Source organism: Ammospiza nelsoni, chromosome 1, assembly GCF_027579445.1.
Source record: "Ammospiza nelsoni isolate bAmmNel1 chromosome 1, bAmmNel1.pri, whole genome shotgun sequence".
NCBI classification, from domain to species: domain Eukaryota; kingdom Metazoa; phylum Chordata; class Aves; order Passeriformes; family Passerellidae; genus Ammospiza; species Ammospiza nelsoni.
Window position 1 is genome coordinate 57,736,371 of NC_080633.1, and position 23,078 is coordinate 57,759,448.

General features: G+C 38.2%; 2 protein-coding genes across 4 annotated transcripts in view; both read left to right on the forward strand.

Annotated features, from left to right (window-relative positions):
• NFX1 (nuclear transcription factor, X-box binding 1) overlaps positions 1 to 23,078 on the forward strand; it is a 75,681-nt gene that overhangs the window by 46,110 nt on the left and 6,493 nt on the right. Inside the window, exons 14-22 of one of the 3 annotated variants that reach the window (XM_059475131.1) lie at positions 1,387 to 1,506; positions 2,132 to 2,211; positions 2,541 to 2,771; positions 3,044 to 3,117; positions 5,610 to 5,711; positions 10,702 to 10,743; positions 11,105 to 11,203; positions 14,767 to 14,833; positions 17,881 to 18,026. In XM_059475131.1, the coding sequence (XP_059331114.1) occupies positions 1,387 to 1,506; positions 2,132 to 2,211; positions 2,541 to 2,771; positions 3,044 to 3,117; positions 5,610 to 5,711; positions 10,702 to 10,743; positions 11,105 to 11,203; positions 14,767 to 14,833; positions 17,881 to 18,026 (961 nt within the window). The remainder of the gene's footprint in view (positions 1 to 1,386; positions 1,507 to 2,131; positions 2,212 to 2,540; positions 2,772 to 3,043; positions 3,118 to 5,609; positions 5,712 to 10,701; positions 10,744 to 11,104; positions 11,204 to 14,766; positions 14,834 to 17,880; positions 18,027 to 23,078) is intronic. The other 2 variants (XR_009418694.1, XM_059475138.1) reach the window with 2 other exon arrangements.
• SLC12A7 (solute carrier family 12 member 7) overlaps positions 17,922 to 23,078 on the forward strand; it is a 119,543-nt gene continuing 114,386 nt past the window's right edge. Inside the window, exon 1 of the mRNA XM_059475159.1 lies at positions 17,922 to 18,026. The gene's annotated coding sequence lies outside the window, so the exon portion shown is untranslated. The remainder of the gene's footprint in view (positions 18,027 to 23,078) is intronic.

Sequence of the window (23,078 nt, forward strand, 5' to 3'; positions counted from 1 at the left end):
GTGGTGGTGTGCATGTGAGTTTGGAGTGGATTGTGTGTATGTGTGTGTCTTCACTAATAAGCTTCAGTCCTATAAGCTGAAGAGAAGGAATAGGACTTAGCTATTGGTATTCCTCTTTACTTGAACCTCATCATTTGGTTGGCTTTGTGTTAGTCTGTGTATCTGGTCATGTTGTTGCTATGTATATATTGTGTGTCTCATCTCTCTGGAATGTGTGTTCAGTCCTACCCTAGGCTGGAGCTGCATATTGATCTAGCAGCCGTCAATTTCTGTAGAAGTGGGACAGTAGGAACATTTGGGAGTTCAATGGGTTTTGCTTTGGTAGATTAGGAAGGAAGAATCCTATGATTGCAGAGTTAGAGTTAGAGAACTTGCTGAATTCCAAAGCTCTCTTAACACTCTCCTCTTCAGGTTAAATTGTTGGTTTGTATTTTTGTTGCCCCTTTATTCTCTCTTACTTCCTCCACCATTTTCTGCTGTTTTCCACTACCTCTTTCTTTGCTTATAGACCAGTCATATTCTCTTTTTGTTCTCATATCTCCTCCTGTATGATGTCAAATGTTTTCTTCGTGTTCTGTTTTTCTAAGCATTTATCTGTTGGAACTGTAGTTTGTATTCCAGTCAGTTTGCCAGTTTTTATATAGTCTAAAAGAAGCAGTGAATTGTATTAATTCTTGTGCAGTGCTTTCATTGAGGTGGTGTATGTAAGTACTTCTGTTACTTTGTTTAATACTGAGATTTGGATGTTATAGGAGATTAAAACTTGTTTCCCGAACACAGAAGATAAAAAAATGCACTCAGAATAAAATAGGTACTGCCTGAGACAGAGGACTTCCAAAACATACAAAGCTGAGTTTGAAGTATTTGGACACGTTCATAATGAGCGCTTATGAGGATCCGTGTAATAATAAATACCATAAAGAAGACTTGTTTTCTTTTGGTAATTTTCTTTATAGTACTATATTCAGGGCTTGGCAAAATGACAAAATCTAAACAACGGTCTGAAAAAGTGATGTCAGGAAATTTGGAAGACAAAATTTTGATGATTGGCCTTCTGGAAGGGAATTGAAGAGAAATCTCCCCTTTTTAAATCAAAGGTAGAACAGCAAAGCTTTCAACTTGACATGAGCATTTTGCTTGCTCTGGTTCAAAATATTGATGTGAAAGAACCGCTCCAAAAGCAAAGCATAATTCCTAACCAAGTCTTCATAGTCTAGTTTTCTTGTAGGAGCAACAAAAGCTAATAAATTCACTAATTTCAAATATTAGTGCTTAATATTAAGAAACAAAGCTGGAATAAAACATTTGCATGTTACATCAAGATTTCTCATAGAGGAAACATGCAAATAGATGTAGTCATTAGGATATATTTGACTTTTTTTTCAGGTTTTGACGAGTTGACTTGTTATTGTGGTGAATCTGTGATTTACCCCCCTGTTCCCTGTGGCACTCAGCCACCAGAGTGTAAAAAAACATGCACCAGGCCACATGACTGTGATCATCCAGGTAAGTCAAGATATTCAGTTTTGATTGGGGTTTTTTGGAGTTTTTTTATTGATTTTTTATTGGTTGGTTTTGTTGTGTAGTGGGGTTGTGTGTTTGTTTGTTTGTTTTAATTTGGGGTTCTTTTAATCAAAATGTAGAAAAGTGTACATAAGTCTATTTGAAAATATATATCCAAGCCAACCAGCTAAAAACTTGCAATGAAAACTACTAATGGTACTTCTGGTGTTTTTTCTTATCAGTCACAACACATTAATTGCTGTATTTCAAAGATCAAGTGCTCTATTGAAACAGTAGGATAATCTAAGGAACAGTTAGTTTCTATGTTCCTTGGAAATTAATTGGCTGATCACAAAATAAGTAGTGTGGGTCAGACAGTTTCTGGCAAATTTTGCCTGAGAGTAAAACCCTACTCACAACTTAGAAAATTATCTGCTATTTAATTTAGAGTGTATAGAGATTATTCACATAAACACTTGGCATCATAATTTTTTGTGATGCATAATCCTTCCCATAAATTGTGTAGTTTTGCACTCTCATGTGTAATAGTCTTTACTGTCTTCTTTAATGCATTCAGCTGAAGTATACTGATAAAATTGTTACGACTTTTGTATTTCTGTGGCTGCAGTGTACCATTCATGTCATAGTGAGGAGAAATGCCCCCCCTGTACCTATCTCACTCAGAAATGGTGTATGGGCAAGCATGAAGTAAGTCTGGACAATCAATGGTTTTGAATGATAAACAATTTTTTATGACTGTAGGCTTAGATTTTTGTGTCGTTTTTGAAATGGAATATGTTACTGGAGTTGGAGTTTAATGTGATTAAATTGGAGAAGTATATCTTTATTCTGTATGCATGCAAACCAACTTTATTGGACTATAGTATAAAACAAAACTCATTCTTTGACCTAAGATCTTTTAGTGTGAAGATTCTTATGTGGACAGTGCCATTGAAGGTGTGAACAGTAAAAGCACTATGATATTTCCATTGATAATTTTTACCGTTAGTTGTCATCTTCTTCCTTTCCTCTTTCAGCTGCGAAGTAATATTCCTTGTCATCTCACTGACATTTCCTGTGGACTTCGCTGCAATCAGATGTTAAAATGTGGAATGCACAAATGTAAAAGAATTTGTCATAAAGGAGAATGTCTTATAGATGAAGAATGTAAACAACCATGTATTATTCCAAGGCTATATTGTAATCATCCGTGTATGGCTCCCTGTCATCCTTCTTCACACTGCCCGACAACATCCTGCTGTGCAAAGGTTAGATACCTAAAGGAAATTCACTGCAAAGTCAGAGGTGAATTATATGGTTTAATTATCAGCCAGTAACGGTTGTGACATGTTTGTATATTGATAACCTAACATTTTGTCTGTAAACTTAAAATACTGATTTTTTAAAAATAAAACTATTCATCGCTTTTAGTTAGCCATTATTCCACTACAATAGGCCATCTAAAATGAATAAGTTTATATCCTTCATGGCAGTAAATAGACAAAACTTTAAAAAGCTGCTCACTTATGTGATATGGCAGGTTGATCTTCAGTGTGAGTGTGGAAGAAGGAAGGAAAGTATGATATGCTCCGAAGCATCTAATACATATCAAAGGTTGGTATGGTAATAATGATTTCAATTCTTTACTGGACCTACTGCTTCACAATTTGATTATATTGCAGGTGGTAAGACTTGACTGAACATATTTAGTTCACAAGCTTTTTGACTTTTTTGTACTTTGACATGTGGTAGTTTTCGCGGGTGGGGGTGGTGGTGGTATTTCCCGGAGCTTTTGTACCAGCTATGCAGTATTAGAACTCTGTTTTTTTTTTTTTTTCCCTGTTAGTCTGTCAAAGCTTGACTCTTCCATATGTGGAACTCTATTCTACCACAGAGCCCAAATGTAGGTGATTGCAGTCCATGTGTGACTTGCTGTCCAAGTTTATAATCTTGTATGATGCAACCTAGTCAGTAGAGATGATGAATGCTGAAGAGTGATTTAAAGTAATTCTGAAATAGCTAAATTTAGGCTGGAGAGCTTTGGCATCTAAATCTTGGGTTTTAATCTTGGGCAAACTGAGCCCTACCCAACTGTATTTATTGCAACAATCTCCAGATCCTGTGTCTAAACTTAATTTTCTCTCTCATAGGAGAGAGAGCAAGGAATGGACAAGGAAAAGAAGAAAAATGGGGCTTTGGAACTTTTGAAATGAATATAGCAAAACAGTAATAATAATGATTTTAAAAGTCTTACTCTTAGGCTGTGATTGAAAGGGAGTAAAAAAGTTAGTCTAAATAGTTGGTATGTGATCAGAATTCTGTTCTGTATCCTACTTGTTAGGCAAACAAAGTCTGAGATTCTTCCTGTCTTTCAGAGAAGGTTTCTTAGTGATGGGTTTATTTGGAACTGGTATTGGAGGGCCTTTTTTTTGTCCTAGCCCGGCCTAGGGTATTGCTGCTTGATTTCTGATGAACACTGTCCCTATTCACATTCTGACAGAAAATAGTTTAGCTTAGGTACTTAGTGCTACCTAATGAAAACAAGGAGAAAAATGTGCTAATTAGAAAAAAAAGTTGTTGTCAATACTAAGTTGAATGCAGGATACAGGTACAGAAGTTTGGTTTTTTTGGTCTTTTCATCACTATGAATACAAATCAGAAGACTGGCTCAACGTTGAAATACCAGTTTAAATTGACAATTGCTTGTCATTAATGATAAGTTCAGAAGATAACATACAAGTCCAGATTCTTGAAATTCTTTCTCTGCTGTTTTATAACTTGGGCACTGCCTAAATATTCATGCAAGGAAAATGGTTCTTTGAAGCCAATGAAAGATCTTGCATGTGTGAGGTGAATGCCTATGTATTTATTTCTCTGATCAGAGCCCAAATCTAGAGGAAGGGAAACTCTTCTGTTTAAAGCAGATGTTTGTATCAGTTAAAATGTGTTCATATGTGCTTGCAAATTATTCTTGACTTGTGATAGTAACGTGCCAGCTAAGTTTGATAACTCCAGCAGTTCCGGTTCCTGAAAGATTATTCTAATTTTGTGGAGATAAGTTGGCCATTTTTCCTACCTATCACCAAACCAAAACAATGATAACAAAAACTGTAAAAAAAAACCCCACAGCAAAGTAAAAGTCAGCAAATTAGGGGAGTATCCAAGTTTTCTGAAAAATTTTAGAGAAGCTTTGGGCTTTGTCAGTGAATGTTGGTGAAAGAATGCCCAAGGAAACAGGAAATACCTGTGCTGCTATATCTGTACATATGGCACAAATGATTCATATAATCTAATGTCCCATTATCTAGACTTTGGCATCAGCTGATTAATATGAAGTGCCTCTAAGTGATTTTTTTTTGTTTTATGTAGTATGATTTTCCTTTTTCCTGATAGGTGATTGGTCTTTGAATGTGATGAAAAACATAGAGATAAACATACAGAAACAAATATATCCTTTTATTTTAATGTAACAGAAAAGCTAGTTCAAGAGGATACAATGTTTCATTTTTAGGAGTTTGTTTGAAAATTTTGTGGGATTTTTCCATAAAAAATTCCTGTGTATTTTAGTTATACAAATTTAAGCAAAGGAGACTGGGAAGACTTGTTATTGAAGGGAATTTGGAAGAATCTTTATAAAGAAAATGGTAATGATCTTGGTAGGCATTTTGTCCTCTCCTTGTGGATTGTGTTAACCATATTTTCCAAGCAAATTTCTAAGTACTTCGTAAATTCACTTTACAGATTTTAGTTGCATACAGTCAGGGAAAAATCAGATAAAATGATGGTTAAAGCTATATCGTCAGCTGTAGCTTGTATAATTAGCAAGTGAGGAGAAAGAGTATTTGCCGTGCCTAATTTCAACTTGCATAAGAAGCACGTCCATTTGTTAGTGTTACTCCTAGTTGAGGGAGATGAGAGTAGACTCTTGATTTATGTAACTAGATCAGGTTCCTAAAACTTGGTGGTGTAGAACTAGAGTTCCAATCTAATGAGAAGAAGATCAGTCTGTCTTACTTCTTCCACCTAGATGTTAAATCTGCACCCTTATATACCTTTTCAGAAGTTTATGTGTTGTTTTAAATGAAATTTACCACTCTCTTTTTCAGAATAGCTGCTATATCTATAGCAACTAAGCTAACAGATCTACAGCTTGGGGATTCAGTGGAAATCAGTAGGCTTATTACAAAAAAAGAAATGAAGCAAGCCAGGTAAGGAGATAGATGTAGTAACATATTTGAAGCCTTTGTGTGTACCTGAAGCATAGGTGACATGCAAAATATATTATTATGGTTATAAAAATGCTAGCTGTAGTACCAGTCTGACTCTACTTTAGCAATATGCTTAGAGTATTTTGCAGTTCTGTGGTGGTTCATGGTTTTTCTTTCATGTAGAATGAGATCTCTGTCATTGTATGGTTGGTTGTTAAATAATTAAGTGTGGGACAATACAACTGTGGTTTCAGAGTTTTTTTTCTACTCTGCCAACACATTGGAGTTCCTCTGGATTTTTTCAGATTTCTAGACAGGGCAATAGACTTCATCTTCTGTTTCAGCAATCCAGTGTTCCTTTTTGGATTATTGATAGGCCATATTTTCTCCTAGTCATTATCTTAACTATTTACAATATTTTTGTATTACCTGTTTTAGAAGTTTTCATGTTTGTATTTCAGTTTGATTGGTGCTTTGGTGTTGTCATCCTGGCTGGCACCACAAACCTGATTTTAATTTTGTGGCATAAGTTTTCCTGGTGTTCCTCAGGACTGAAATATCTTGTCCCTTTACTTATAGTATAATTTCTTTATGAAGTGGTCAACTTTCTCCAGCATCCTTCTGACAGAAACTTGAATTACTGAAGTCTTTGCCTTTGAAGTCCCTAATCTCTGGTTTTAGTTTATATCTGTTATCATGTCTTCTTTCTTTATATTACATTTGATTATTTCAGTGTCAGTCTATTATGTGTGTTAAAATCTAATGTTCTTTTATATTGTGTAAAGTCAAAATAATGACATTTCCCATATAGTTGCTTCATGATTTCCTGTACCAAAGCCAGTGCCAGCATACTTAAGAACTTTGGCTATTATGTTGCAGTCACTAACACATCTTTCTGTGTGGATGCACACTGCCCTTTCCTTGAACAGTTGAAATTACCAGAGATGGCTTTTCTTTGTACAAGTCTTTCCTAATATCATACCTAAACTGTTGTAGGTAGCCTTTATTTGCAGAATCACTAGGTCGGAAGAGACCTTCAAGATCATCAAGTCCAACCTGTGCCCTAACACCTCAACTAAACCATAGCATCCATTATTTTTTAAACACATCCAGGGATGGTGACTCCACCACTTCCGTGGGCAGACCATTCCAGAACTTTATCACTCTTTCCATAAGAAACCTTTTCCTGATATCCAACCTATATCTCTGTTGGCACAGGTTAAGACTGTGTCCTCTTGTTCTGTCAGTTGCTGTCTGGAGAAAGAGACCAAACCCCATCTGACTACAACCACCTTTCAGGAGGTTGTAGAGAGTGATAAGGTCACGTCTGAGTCTCCTTTTCTTCAGGCTAAACAACTCCAGCTCCCTCAGTTGTTCCTCATAGGGCTCGGCTTCCAAGCCCCTCACCAGCCTCGTTGCCTTCCTCTGGATGCACTCAAACATCTCAATGTCCTTCGTAAACTGAGGGGCCCAGAACTTGACACAGTACTCAAGGTGTGGCCTCACCAGTGTCAAGTACAGGGGAAAAATGACCTCCCCGGTCCTGCTGGCCACACTATTCCTGATACAGGCCAGGATGCCATTTTCCTTCTTGGCCACCAGGGCACACTGCTAGCTCATGTTCAGCTGGCTGTTGACCAGTACCCCAAAGTCCCTTTATGCCTGAGCAATGTACAGCCACACCATCCCCAGCCTGTAATGTTGCAGAGGGTTATTGTGGCCAAAATGCAGGACTCTCCTCCTGGACTTACTAAATGTCATCTTATTGGACTCTGCCCATACATCCAACTGTTCCAGATCTTGCTGCAGAGCATTCCTGCCTTCCAGCAGATCAACACATGCTGCCAGCTTAGTTTTGTCTGCAAATTTACCAATGGAAGACTCAGTCCTCTCATCCATGTCATCAGTAAAAATATTGAACAAAACTGGCCCTAGCACAGGCTCTGAGGGACACCACTCCTAACTGGGCCCAGCCATCCAGCTAGTTTTTAACCCAGCAAGAGCGCTCCTGTCCAAGCCCCATGGGCTGCCATCTTCTCCAGGAGTATGCTGTGGGAGACAGTGTCAAAGGCTGTGCTGAAGTTCAGATAGCCAACATCCACAGCCTTTCCTGCATCCACCGGATGGATGGCCTAGTCATAAAAAGAGACCAGGTTAATCAAACATGACTTACCCCTCCTAAACACATGCTGGCTCGGTCTGATAGATGCCGTGGCTGTCCTGTTAGTGCTGTGTGATGACACTCAGTATAAACTGTTTTATCATCTTACTGGGTACTGAGGTCAGGCTAACTGGCCTATAATTGCCAGGATCCTCCTTCCCACCCTTTTTGTAGACGGGCGTCACACTGGCCCACTTCCAGTCATTTGGAACCTCACCAGTGAGCCAGGGCTGCTGGTAAATGATTGAGAGCAGCTTCGCAAGCTCATCTGCCAGCTCCCTTATCACCCTGAGATGGATCCCATCTGGTCCCTTAAATTTATGAACATCCAAGTGGCTCAGCAGTTCTATGACTGCCTCCTCCTGGATAATAGGGGGGGTATTCTGCTCCCTGATACCATCTACCAACCCAGAAGGAGACTTGTCCTGAGGACAAGCCATCTTCCCACCAAGGACTGAGGTAAAGAACGTGTTACGTACTTCCACCTTCTCCTCATCTGCAGTTACTAAGTTCCCTCTCTCATCCAATAGAGAGCAAAGGTTGGTCTTACCCTTCCTTTTGCCGTTAGTATATTTGTAAAAAACATTTTTTATTATCCTTTACAAAAAAAGTTGTCAAATTAAGTTTGAAGTGAGTTTTGGCCTCCCTAGTTTTCTTTCCTACATGTCCTAGCAACCCCCTTAAATACTTTCTGAGAGCCCTGACCCTCATTCCAAAGATGATACATCCTCTTTTTATTCCTAAGTCCTTTCAAAACCTCGTTATCCATCCAGGCTGAACATTTGCCTTGTCAACTCATATTTTGGCACACAGGAACAGTCTGTTCTTCTGCCTTCTAGATCTCTGTTTTGAAGCACACTCACCTTTCCTGAATTCCTTTCTTTTTAGGGTTGCTTCCCAAGGTACTCTCTAAATAATCTCCTAAATAGGCCAAAGTCTGCCCTCTGGAAGTCCAGTGTAAAAGTCTTATTGAAATCCTCCTGATTGACCAAATAGCAAGAACTCTGTAATTTCATGATCACTGTGCCCCAAGTGGCCTTCAGGCACCACATCTCCCACCAGCCCGTCTCTGTTTGTAAACAATAGGTCTAACACAGTCCCTCCCCTGGTGGGCTTACTCACCAGCTGCGACAAAAAGTTGTCCTCCACGCACTCTAAAAACTTCCTGGACTGCCTCTTTTCTGCTGTATTAAGTTCCCAGCAGATGTCTGGTAGGTTGAAGTCACCTACAAGAACAAAGGCTGGTGATCTTGAAACATTCTCCAGCTGCTCATAGAATAAGTTGTCCACCTCTTCTTCCATTTCGGGTGGATTATAAGACTCCCATTAGGATGTCAGCCTTGTTGGGGTTACCCTTAATTCTTACCCATAGGCATTCAACTTTGTTGTAATTAGTTTCAATACCCATGGGATCAAAAGCCTCCCTAATATAAAGGGCCACGCCTTCGCCTCGTCTCTATTTCCTGTCTCTTCTAAAGTAGCCATCCAGTGCAGCGCTCCAGCCATGTGAGTTGTCCCACCATGTTTCCATGATGGCAACTACATCATAGCTTTCTTGCTGTACCTTGGCTTCCAGTTCTTCTTGTTTGTTACTTGTGCTGCATGCAATAGTATACATGCAGCTCAGCTGGGCTGCTGATTTCACCCCTAACTCAGGCTTACCACCCTTGGGCCTTCCAGACAGCCCAACTGCATCCCCTTCCCCCTTCAAACCTAGTTTAAAGCCCTCTCAATGGCCTCTGCCAGTTCATGAGCTAAAATCCTTCTGCCCTTAACAGGGAGATGGAGCCCATCCAGTTCCAGCAGCCAGGTGCCACAAAAGTTGCCCCATGATCAAAGAACCCAAAATTTTGCAGATGACACCAACCCTTGAGCCACTTGTTGACAATGTGGGCTCTCCTCTTCCTTTCAATGTTTTTCACTGCCACCAAAGGGACTGAGCAGAACACTACCTGTGCTCCTGCCCTATCAGCAACTTGATCCAGTGTCCTAAAGTCCCTTTTAATTTCCCTGACACTCCTCTTTTCATGCCAACCTGGAGTATCAGCAGTAGGTAATAATCAGAGGGCTGAATCAGCCCAGGGAGCCTCTCAGTAATATCCCATATGTGGGCCCCAGGGAGGCAGCAGACCTCCCTGTAGGATGGGTCTGGTTGACATATGGGGCCCTCTGTTCCCGTCAGAAGGAAATCACCCACTACAACTACCCTTCTTATTTTATTAATATCAGAGGTGGTGATCCGTCGGAATGGATCATAGAAGAAGAGTAATTGAGAGGCCGGCTGGGCAGATAATTTTCTTCTACGTTATCTGGCTGACCCTCTAGATCCAGAGCCTCATACCTATTCTGAAGTGGCACCTGGGCAGGTGATAGGGGTTGGGAGGAATTTCTGTTACCTCCCTGAGTAGGGACCCATTTCCACTCCCCTTCAACCACCAGGTGTCCTCCTATTGCCTAACAGTGCGAGTCATGTGAGTCCTCTGACTCTTGGTGGGCCTCCCTCAAGGATGGATCTGCAGAACTCTGCCAATCTATTTCACTTTCAATTTACCAATATAGCATCTAGTTCAGAAGCTTTTTTCCTCAGTTCCTGTACAACCTTGGTGACTGCTGCTCCTGTTCAAGACCTGGAGAAGAGATTGGGTCCTCAAAGATCTTTGATTATTGCTTGTTTGTTTATTTTTAGCTCTTTCTGTACTAATATGATAAAATATTCTCACACATTCTTGTTACTTCTTTAGGCTGTGATAATATGACACCAACATGCTACAGTTTGAAAAGTATGACGGGCAGCAGTGATTCTAATTTTAGTTTTCTTTCATAATTCAGGTTGCAATGTGACGAAGAATGCTTAGCTATTCAGAGGAACAGGTGGGAAATTAACTTGCTTCCTTTTTTTTTTAACAGAAGTAGTCTAGTTTTGGAAAGGTAATGCTATGTAGAGAAGAAATCTTTTTCTTCATGACCTAGAGAACAGATAAATGTGGAGATGATTCCTGTTATAAAGATGTATATTGAATGATTAGAAATCTTGCTAGAATATTCTAGCTCTAAATGAGTAGTTTCAAATGTACAGACCTTATATTTTGCAAGCTATTAATTAGTATTAGTAACCTGTAACTTAATTCTTCTAGAACACATGGAAGGTTGGGGGGGTTTATATGGATTTTTTTTTTTGTTTGCTTATGTTTTGTTACATTTTGGGGTTTTTTTCTCCTACCCTCAAATTCAGGTGTCTTGCTGAAGCTCTTGAAATAGATGATAATTCTGATCCTTTTAAAATCCGTTCTTCTGGACCAAAGTACAGTGACCTTTTAAAAGAAGATGCAAGGTATGTGTTTTAATGATGGCAGGTGTCATAAATCAACAGTGTTGAGAGCAAGATGGAAAGTGCAGAACAGTTCTATTTACTCTTCTAAAAATAGCTGCCTTGGCATTAGAAGACAGTTAAAGCAAAGAAGTTGATATGCACTTCTCAGGACCTCCCAAATGAGAACCTGAAAAGTAAAAAGTGCCTGACAGGTTACTTTTTTTGGTAATCAGACCAGATTTTAAATGGTAACATGATTTTACACCTTTCTCACTATGAATCAGTACCTGTACTTTTCACATCTCTACTGCTTTTACTCAGAACCAACTTCTACTTAAGTGCTCCATTTCAAAACAAAGACAAAAGTGATGACTAAATAATGAAATTATTATTATAATTATAACATTTAGATTATCATAGCCTACTGTTCTTTCTACCAGGTCCCATTTCTTTTTTTGCCTTACTGCTTTTATTTTAAAAATAAAGAAATGGAATTATTAAAATGTTGGATGCAGAGCAAAGCCTATGCCAGTGTGACTGCACAGAGGGTTGCTAGACTGAAACATCCTAAAATGAGGCAATGGGGAATCAAGGTAATATCAAAACCACCACACCAATAAATACTTTGTAATCTGGAATGACAAGAAGGTATCAGACACATTTTTTAAAAGATGTTGAGATGATGTGTCATCTGAGAGTTTTTACTCTTGTGTTTGTAGGCGTGACATTAGGTTTTACCACGTCTAAATTTGTAGAACAGCTTAGTATGTTTTCAGTATGTTTTCTTCTTCCTCCAGTATTCTAATGCTGCATAAATTTCATTGTTTTGTAAGGATGTTTGCTACTTGAAAATCCTTTTTTTAATTTGCTGATACTTTGAAATAAGTGAAAATTTTACATAAGCAACCATTCAGAATTTAAGAGTAAGTTACATCTTCTTTACTTCCAACTGATGAACCTACTGCAAAATAGGAGCTGAATGTTTTCACTGTGGGGTTGCTGTTTTATTAGTATTTGCATTTAAAAGTGCTATTTTATAAGGACTATTCTCTTAGTTGTGTGTAGAATATGTTTCGCTTCATCTTCTTCAGAAAACACAGCACGCATTTTCAGTACAATAAGAAGGGGAAAGTTTTGCATTGTGTGTATAGTCTTCTGTGGTTTTTTAGAGTACAATTCTGTCTCGTCTTTCTACCAGCCACTACCCATAGTGCAAATGTTCATCTTTCATGTACAGAACTGACCAAGATCATGCACTGTACTGCAGATGGCCAAACAGATACCTTGAAAAGTAGCCTTAATGCTTTCACACTCCTCATTCTTTCTGTGATTTTACTTGTGTTTCTTTTGTAGCCTCTTTACACTGGTAATTTACAATAAACAAATACACCAAGGTTATTCTTACTGAGTCATAGCTAAAGTAAAAGTTTTTGTTAATCTTCCAGTCCATTACTTTGTACATTGAATTAGTGGATTTAATTTATGTAGTATTACAGATAAATGAGTTTCTACTTAAAGTAACATAGCTCTCTTTACAAGAGCAACAATTCGTGAATCTTTGGCTTTATGAATTTTTTTCCTTGACTGCTCCTGATCATCTTTTGTCTCAGTAGTGTAGCAGAAGATTTATCTTTCAAGATGGCAGGATCCAGATATTGTATCTTTTACAGTATGTTTTTCAGGTGGCTCAGTATTCTGAATAATTTCTGACAGATTAAATTATTCTTGCTTGAGTGCATCACTCCAGTAATGCAGGAGTTCAGGGATTGTGGCTTTCTACAGAGGGTAAGTTACATGCAGGATTTTAGAATGATTGAGAAACATGAGAACTGTCTCCCTGTGCATTCAGAGTCATTGCCTCAAGAAGGTAGCAGCTACCAAAGTCATTAGTAGAATCTCATATTATCTTCTTTAGGCAATTAGTTGATCTGTGTAGCTGATCCATTGTCAAGAGCTGAAAGAAATGTATACCTAAAAATGAAGAAAACTTGAGAAAGCTGTAAGAATTCCTGATTTTGAGGTGTAATCTTTAATTACAGAATCCTAAAGCTCCCAAAATGCAATACAACTCCAGGTAACAGGAAGAAGATGAGCAAGCGTAAGCCTGCCAAGATAATATGTCTCCTTTGTAGGACAGTGGTAGGAGAAGGGGGCACCAGGAATAGCATGGTAATGCTAATCTTGCTGATGTGTTTGTCAGGATCTGATAAGGAGTCAAGTCTCTCCACCATATAGCTTTACATGAGAAGATACTCTGCTGCCGAGGGGAATCCATCTTGTAGCGTGGAGATGGCTACCAACTGAGCACAGATCAGAGGGTACAGTTCCACTGGCTGGACACCTCAGCACAAGTATCACTGTCCAATTGGACATTGATGATGTTGAGGCTGCTATTTGATGAATTAAAACTACTGGAGAAGGAGAGATGCCACTGAGCTGACTCTCTATTTCACACCATAGGTGTCTGTAGATCCCTTTCTTTTTAACTCTACCCAATTCAAATCCTTTTTCCAATTCTCTCAGTGTTATTCTTCTGTCTAATGAAGACCAAGGAGTTCTTGTAGCTACATTCAGTGCCTCTTTATTCTTGCTAAACCTTGAAGATTTGTTTACTAGTGATGGGCTAAATCCATCGTATCTGATCAAGTGCTGTTGGTAGCTGAGCTATTCAGTGTTGACATTTCGCACATTTGTTTGAGACCATTTTTATGGTCTTGATGATACATTGACTTCAGTGCCCAGAACTTTGGTAGGTCATCTACCAAAGATAGTTGTACTTGCTTTGGTAGGCACTTCTTAACTGGACAAATTCTGACATCATTCACAAAGTAGTACTGTGTTGGTATGGGATAGTGCCTGGGTTTTGAAGAATTACTTACTACTAACCAGCTTTGAGATATGAAATCTTCATGCAGTCTTTTTTCCCCATGGAGATGGTGGCCTAACAAATAGCAACCTTACTTTTAAAGTTAGTTTACCTACTTATTTAAGAACAGAGCACAAAGTTCACCTTGACATGAAAGACTCAAAGAACTGTGATGATGGTAGTTACCAAAAAATACTTCAAACAAATCCTTAGTATCTCACATCAAGAATGTTTTATTTGCTTGCCAATAGCTTTATGCTACTTCTTGAATTCTTCATAATTTGTTTTGCTAGGGGAACTGAAGACCAAAATCAGTGAACTTTGTCTTGGAAAAGAATTCCACTTTGTTTACCCTATCCCCATTTTTGTGTCTCATCATATCTTGTAATTAAGTAAATTAATGACACGTAATTTAAAAACACCAAAATAGCAACTTCAAAATCTACATTGTTCATTTGAAAATGTAGGATTGTATTGTCAGACAGTAGAACCATGTCATAGAATTTTATTATTGGTTGCAGTTGTTGAAGAGGAAATAATTATTTTTGTAATAGTGATGACACACTAACAGTCTTTTGATGTGAATGAAGCTTTTGCTTGAGTCATTTGTGTTCTTGTTTTTTTCATTTTGTTCTTGTTGAAAAATACTACAAAATATGAAGGTATTTTATCTTTGTACACTCTCTTGCCTTGTTAATCTAGAATGCTGTTCTTGCAGGAAGGATATAAAATTTGTCAGTGACATTGAGAAGGAAATGAGAATGCTTGTGGAAGCTGTGAATAAGGTCAGTGTTCATATACGAGTTTGATATTACTGAACTTTATTAATACTCATAGTTATGAGTTGACACTAGATCTGTTTGGGCTCCATATATATAGTGCACAGTTTATTGCAAAAAGAACAAAATTTTTGGGAGACCTAGTAGTTCAGGATTACTTTGGTGCCAAACCTTTCTTAAGGATTCAAGCAGTGCTAGGCTTTAATGCATCAATGGATTATCATCAATTTTTGGATCTCCATTAATAAAATATTGTTAAAGATGATGTTTAAACATTCCGACTTTGAGAAGGAAAGCCTTGGTACTTCTGATCTCTGTAGTGGAACATGCTCACAGATTTTTTGATATCTTCCTATATTTGCCAGTGCATGAGGTTGTCCTCTTTCTTCTATAAGAAAACCTGGATTCAGCCACAGTGTTTGAGAGACTCCAGTATACTTAGAGAGGTTGATACCACAGACACAATCATATGTTTTTCAGTGATACCACATTCTGCTATGTCAGGGTAGCTTGCTGCTACTCCGTGAAAGACCCAGGATATGTGATTCAAAGGACCATGTAAACTATACTAGCCTCAGTTGCCCTTAGCTCAAGAAGGAGCTAATTTTCTGTAGAAAGCATAGTTTTGAGTTCCCTAGGCCCTAAGGACAGTTACTTAACTTTACTCCTTCAAAAAATTATGGATGATGTTTCTTAAACAGTCTTGGTGCTTATCCATCTGTCTAAGATTCTTGCCCATTGTTTCTGTCATTAGAATGAAAGATGAAAATGAGTCAGTCTGTGTCTAGTTATCAAAGGGGCCCCGTGGGGTCATCCAGTCCAAGCTCTGAGCTCAAGCAAGGTCATCCTAGAAAGAACATTGCATGGGATTGCATCTAGACAGACCTCCAGTGAGAGAGACTCCACAGTCTCTCTGGACAATTTGTTTCAGTCTTCAGTCACCTGCACAGTAAAGTTCTTTCTTATGTTCATGTGGAACTTCCTCTGTTCATGTGGAATGCCTCTTTTCCTGTTGGTTGGCGCTATTAAGGGGCTGCCTATTAAGCAGCCAACTATTATGCTGCCCGGCTCCATCCTCCCGACACTCTATCTTCAGATACTTATTGACAAAAGAAATAATATTAAACAAAATCCTATTTGTTATCTCTTCTTGAGGCACAATAGGCCCAACTTTTTCGGCCTATGTTTGTGAGATGCTCCAGTCCCCTGTCATCTTTGTAGCCCTCTGCTGGACTTGCTCCAGGAGCTCCACTCCTGTCTTGTACTGAGGAGCCCAGTACTGGACACAGAATTTCAGGTGAGGCCTCATGAGGGCTAGTAGAGGAGCAGGATCACCTCTCATGACCTCCTGGTCACACTCTTCCTAGTGTACCATGTCATTAGCCTTGTGCCACAAGGGCACAATGCTGTCTCATGACAGCTTGTTGCTTACCAGCACCTCCAGATCCTTGTCTGAAGATCTGCTTTCCAGCAGGTCAGCCTATACTGGTGCATGAAGTTCCTCTGTACTTGCCCTTTAAAGAATTTCAGAAGGTTCCTCTCTGCCCATTCCTCCCGCCTGCTGAGATCCTTTTGAAGGGCTGCACAATGCTCTGGGGTGTTGGCCACTCCTCCCAGCTTTGGGTCATCAGTGAACTTGCTGAGGAGAAATCTGCCCCTTCATCCAAGTCACTGATGAATAAGTTAAAACAATATTAGAGCCAGTACTGACCACTGGGGAGCACTGCTAGTTACAGCTTGACTCTCTGCCACCGATCACAATCCTCTGAGATCTGCTGTTCTCAGTACACCTCACTGTCCAGTCATCCAGGTTGTACTTTGTGAGTTAACCCATGAGGTGGCAGAGGACAGTGTCAAAAATCTTCCTGAAGTCCAGGTAGACAATATTCAGTGCTCACTCCTTAACCGTCCAGGGGATAGATAGTTATTTTCGTTGTTTTCTTGTACAGTCAGATTGGTTAAGCTTGCTTTTCCTTTGCTGATCCATACTGACTAATCCTGATCACCTTCCTGTCATCCCACGATGACCTTGAGGATGAATCATTCCCATCACCTCTCCAGAAATTGATGTGAGACTCTGTGTTGGTTTTGCATGGCCTGGTTTTTGGTAGTGGTGGGGTGGGGGTCACAGAGGTAGCTTCTGTGGAAACCTCCACCGTGTCCGGCAGAGCCAATCCCTCACGGCTCTGAAGATGGACATGCCACTGGCCAAGGCTGGGCCAATTAGAAATGATGGTAATCTCTAATTACCTCTGCAATAATATATTTAAGAAGAAATCAAAACAAAGGTGGTGTCACAGTTTTGATTCCAGCTAGAGAAGAGGAGGAGGTGAAAGCTTGTGAGGAAAACAACATGGAGACACCAAGGTCAGTGGAGAAGGATGGGCAGGAGGTCCTCCAGGTGCCAGAGCTGTTAAGGTCATGGGCTCATAGGGCCCTGCTTCTTTGTTTGTTCTTTTACTGTTGATATAATAATCAGTGCTGAATCAAGCATTATCAGTCTTTGTTAAGCGATAAAAAATAGAACATTGGGGTTTATTAAATAAAAGAGCCTACTGATGACATGAGGAACTTGCAGATAAATAGCTTCTTTGGTAGAGGGACGTGATTGATAAATTTGACATCTTTGTAACTATCTGCACTATTTGCATTATGAATCCAATCTACAAAATAAAATGGGATCTGATGTGAACTTTTATTTTTAAAAATAAAAATTCTGATAAAAATAATTTTGTGTTGTTTCTTGAAATTTAAGTAGAATGACTGTAACCAGGATTTTTATTTCAAACTTAAAATATACCCCTATGTGGGCATGTGTAAACTTTGAGGTGATGGAAACAACAGAGAACATACACTTTAATTTTGGGAATTAAATTAATAATTTTAGATGAGCTTTCTATCAATACAGAGGTCTTACCAATTGATTTTGTCATAACAGCAAAATTTTAGAGGTAGAAACACTTTTTTCATTGGTTTTTTTTTCCCCTGGCTCTCCTGAAGGAAAACTTCACCTTTTTTTTTGTTTCTTTCTTAACCTTTTCTGTTGAATTCAGGGCAAGCACACAAAGAAGAGTCATTGTTACCCACCAATGAACAGAGACCACCGCAGAATCATCCATGAATTAGCTCAGGTTTATGGCATTGAAAGTGTGAGCTATGACAACGAACCAAAGCGCAATGTTGTTATCACTGCAGTGAAGTATGTAATTCATTGTTGCTTTCAAATCCTTACAGTATAGTTTAAATAACTGGATGGTTTTTTTATCACTTAACAGATGGAGTTTATTTACAGTGCAACTTGCAAAATGCAGTAATTTCCAGTAGAATAATTTTTAAAGCAGTTTTTGAATTGATAGTTTAATGGGCTTATTTACTCAAGTAAATCTTCAGAGAAGAAAACACCATTAAAAATAAAAAAGCTAAGAAAATATTCTGCAAGATTGTTTTCCATTCATCTTTCCAGTAACTTTTGGTCATCAGCTAGATTTGAAAGAGGTATCAAAAATAATGTATGAAATAAAATTTTATGAAAACTAATTTCTGGGTTGAGAAATCATACTTAAATTTGCACCATCTTTGAAAAAATCTGGTTGTTGTAACATATTTCTCCATCTGTATGAACCTATCACAGAGTATACTCTCTCTTTAGCTAATGGACAAAGAGGGAACAGGAATTACTGCAAATAGAAGAGGTTTTGTAGCAAAAATGAAATGTTTTGGAGAGCACTCACAGAAGGCAGTTCATTGTCGAAAAGAAAATTAAGGGAGTACAGCTAAGAAAAAACCAAAGTGATTGCACTAAAGACATAGTATGGGAAGACTTCTTGTATCAGAGCTTCATTGATTGTGCTCCTTGTTCAGCAGCATATTTAGTTTAGTGCTGTCAAATTGTGACTATTTAACAACCAGTTGTTTTTAACTGTAAAGACTGACTGCAGTTGTAAGAAGTCTCTCATCTTCCATGCTATTAGAGTGCCATGAGCTATTCCTGAACTTGTTCATCATTTGGTAGCTTAGCTACAATCTTGATTTCTTCTGAGAGAGATGGAACATTACTTTGATCTTACAATGTAAAATACTTTGTGTTTCAAGTAAAGGAAAATGAGCAAAGAGTTCATATTTTAAAAATGTCTATTTAAAAAAGAAATAGGAGGGCAGAGGAGAAATTAGTGAAGATGATAAAAGGAGCAGGGCAGATGATTATGCTTTAAAAGCAAAGGGATGTTTTGCAACTTGAGAGTGGGAGGCCTTCCTCTGTATGGTTTTAGGACAAATTGCGCACTTTTTCTTCTCTTGGGTTTCCCAGGGAGTAGTCTACTGTGCAGAATGCAAATGCTTCTATTTTATTATTGCCACTCTTAAAAGACACTTGAGTGGTGTGCTGAAACTATTCTTCAGCTGCATAGCAGTATTTCTTAATTTAATGGATTATTCCAAAGCTTCTTTTAATTTTCTTTTTATTTGTCACTTCTTCAAAATATAAAAAACGTTGTAGCCTCACATGAAAATAGCTCATATTCTAGAATGATATTTTTGAGTACTTCACAATGGCTTCTTCAACTCCCAGAGCTAGTAGTCACCAGAAAGTCAAAATGGTTTTGTTTCATTCTATCTCAGCAATGCCTTTGTATTTCTATCATGGGCTCTTTCATGTATAAATAAATGAAAATCATTCAGGCAAAAAGACCATTCCTTCTTTTCACACTCCAGTATTTTGACATTCAAATTTAGTATCCCTACACAAGTCCGTTAGAAGGGTGAGAAAGTCTCCTTGGTTCTAAGAAAGCTTCCTCCAACCAGGTTGTTTCCTATTCCAGAGATCTAAGGGCAAACTTTGCCCTCAGCCTCTGCCTCCATCACCCACAGTAAAAAGTTGGTCATATTAGCTGCATTAGAATCACTCGTGTGCAGCATTGCCCATATAACCACAGAGAAGATCATTCCCAGTTTTGATTGACTGTTGAGCTTAGTCTGAATGACAGTTCTGGGTGTCATTTGAAGTGTAAGACCCGTAGTGGATCCTTTCAAGTGCCTTTCTCTGTGCTTGCCTGTTGGGCATCGTTGCAGTCACCATCTTTTGAACAGTTGCCATACAAGGTTCGAAGTCATATCTAGACTGTTGTGATGAGAAGGGTAAAACTTTCTTTTTGAAGTACACGCTTGTGTTTCACTGTACCTGTCAGTGTTTTTTTTAAAGTTTTTTACTTGGACGAGTAAAAATTTCCTTCTTTTCCAAATAACTCTGGATTCCAGAGCCTGTTAAAGGGATGCCTGCTTATTTTTATGTAGTGGCCAGTGTTTAAGCAGCTTGTCTGGACTTGAGAAATCCTAGAAGTGGTTTTGAGGGCAGTTATTCTTGTAAGACCGATCTTTTTCCTTTTACTTCCAGGAAGAACATTAGGCTCAGTTTTTCCTCATGAACAAGGGGACTTATTAAGAAAGCCACATGCTGTCATAGTTTCATTGACACGTCCTGTGTTATTTTTTTCCTCCCAGGATTTTACTTCCATTCAGTAAGGTCAGTCTGAAAATGGTTTTGAAGTGGATACCTAGATGTACACTATACAAAATCAACAGAATCAAAGACCTAAAGAAATTAAACCCCCTGTTACTACATGGAACATCCTTATTAGATCATGGCAGTTGCATCGCAGAAAGAAAATGCTGCACATCCCAGTACATTTAAGTACAAATACTGCTATAAGGTCACCAGCCAAGGTGGTTTTGACAGCAGTCCTGCTTCAGAAAAAAGCTGCATCTTTTTCTAACTGTTTTTTTCCTTAAATGTTGTTGTAAGTTGTTTGCCCTGAGAATAGTATGTGTTGCTTCTGTAAGGCTTTTAACACAGAATATATGTATCAGGAGATTGTTAAAGAGTGTTTTGCTTCATTATTCCACCTCAACTGCTACCAGTTTTTGGAGACATTTTTCAGAAAAATCTGCTCTGTCTGAAAGATGGTGGTACATTTTTGCAAGGCTACGTGGAATAAGTCTGAACAGATTGGTGGACAAAGAATTTTATAGTAGTTCATACCAAAACAGTTCAATGCTGACCCATACTGTAGTTACAAAAATTGAGCTTGAAGTCTTGAAGTAGACAAATTGAGTCATGATTCCCACATTTCAGTTTTATACAACAGGCCATCCTGTCAGGACTAGCGCTGCCTTAAAATCAACAGATGGCTTATGTTCATGCTTTTCCCGTACTGCCATTAAAAAGGTGTCATCTCAACTTTGTTGCTTGAGGCAGGCACTTGGTTTTTCTTTTCCTTACTTTGGGAATAAGTTAATGAAATGAAGAATGGCAACTTTCATATCAAAATGTCCAAAATACTGACAGAGCCTTCTGTTTTCATATCAACAGTTCTTTCACAGCTGATGATAGATAACCATGGGTTAGGTAGGGTCTGCTTTCTTTCTTATTTCTGGTAATTAATTAATCAAAGGGGTTTTTTTCCCATTGTGTATCTGTATCTGTTTAGTTGAATTGTTGAATTCAGTTGTTTGGGGTTTTTCCACATGGGCTAAATTTGAGTGACTGTTTCATCTTTTTTTTCCTTTAACCAATCAGTGTGCCACCAATGTATACAGAAGGTGGTGTTAATTTTGCTGAAGTGTAAGTTTATAGATTTTCGTCTCTAATCCCCTGTGGGTTTTTGGTATGTTTTTTTGTTGTTGGGGTTTTGGGTTTTTGGTTGGGTTTTTTTTTGTTTGTTTGGTTTGGTGTTTGGTTTTGGTTTTGGTTTTTTTTTTGATGGATGATAAATTTGTCAAAGCTAAAACATGTCTAGGCCTTAATGTGACCAAAGTGACCAAAGCAAATTTGGTTCCAGGGTCATCTCTGATTGTTCACAAGGCTTTGATCCCTCCTGATTTTTAAAAGTTTGCTGTATTAACTCTCTACATCCTGGGAACATTTAACTTTAGAGCAGAACTTACTTTCTTGAAATGCAGGAACATTCTCTTTTTTCAGTAAGATTTTTTTTTTTAGCTAATTAGTAGAAATTGCTGCCACATGTATTCTTCCAGGTGTTCTGTTCCCAGCATTTCAGAGCTGTCAGTTATTTTCTTTTTTACTATACAAGTGAGATAGTCTGATATTCTAGAGTAAGGACAGACAACTTACTTTAATTGTTGAAGGCCTTTCTAGGCTTTCTTCTTTTTTTGCTTAATTACCTCCAGGCAATTTACTTTCCATGTTTTTGCATATCACAGTTGATAAAAATGAAAGACAGCAGAATACCCTCCCATCTAGCACTGTTGTCTTTTTCCACTTAGAACTCTAGAGTTGAGTTGTAACTGAAATAGCAGTGTGAGCATTTGACTTTATAAAGCAGGCTTAGCACTAAGGGAGAAAAGGACTTTTTAACTGTTTTATACAGGAGAGGAAAATCACCTGATTTCAACTAATAGGACTGTAATATACTTGTTAGAGTGTACCTGTAAACGTAATATAATCTTGAAACAATTATGGCCAGTGACAAGTAACTTTTTTTCCAAATAATGAAAATTTCAGCTGTTGGGGAGATGGGAATGCTTTTCTAATTGGTCACCTATGTTTGTAAGATCTTGTAATTTATTGGAATAGAATGTCAGTACTCAGTTTAAAACAATACTGAAAGGGGCTCAGGAATCACCACTTAATATTTTAGTGGACTTAACCTTGAAAATGTTGTGGAGTTTTTCATCTGTGTTGCCACAATATCACAAAAATTTGCCCTTAAATGCAGACTGATATAAACAATATACTATTAAATAAAAAAGATGAAGATAATGGAAATAAGACAAATACATAATTTTTGTAAACTCTGAAATAGAATTGGCATTCATCTGCGTACTGATGTGAGATTTCAACTGCTCAGGGAAATGGGGAAAAAGTATGAATTATCAAGTATGTGACAAAGCATGGAACTCAACATGTGCAAATTTCTGGAATTAAAACAATATGTAACCTATTGCTTTGCAGCATTGTTCCTATTCAGTGTGTAATTTTGAAAGATACAAGATGCATATGATGGTATTCATTGAGTAGGAAGTTAATGTAATTACAAACACAGAGAATCTTATTATCTGGAGGAGTATATTTAAAAATGGACGAATAAAGTAAATAAGGAGGAAACATCCTTATTTAGTGCTTGACACAGAATTATGTAGGTTGGGAAAAGATCATTGTGTCCAGTAGTAGTATCAAGCCTACCTACCATTAAACCAAGTCCGTAAACATACCTACACATCTTTTAAATACCTCCAT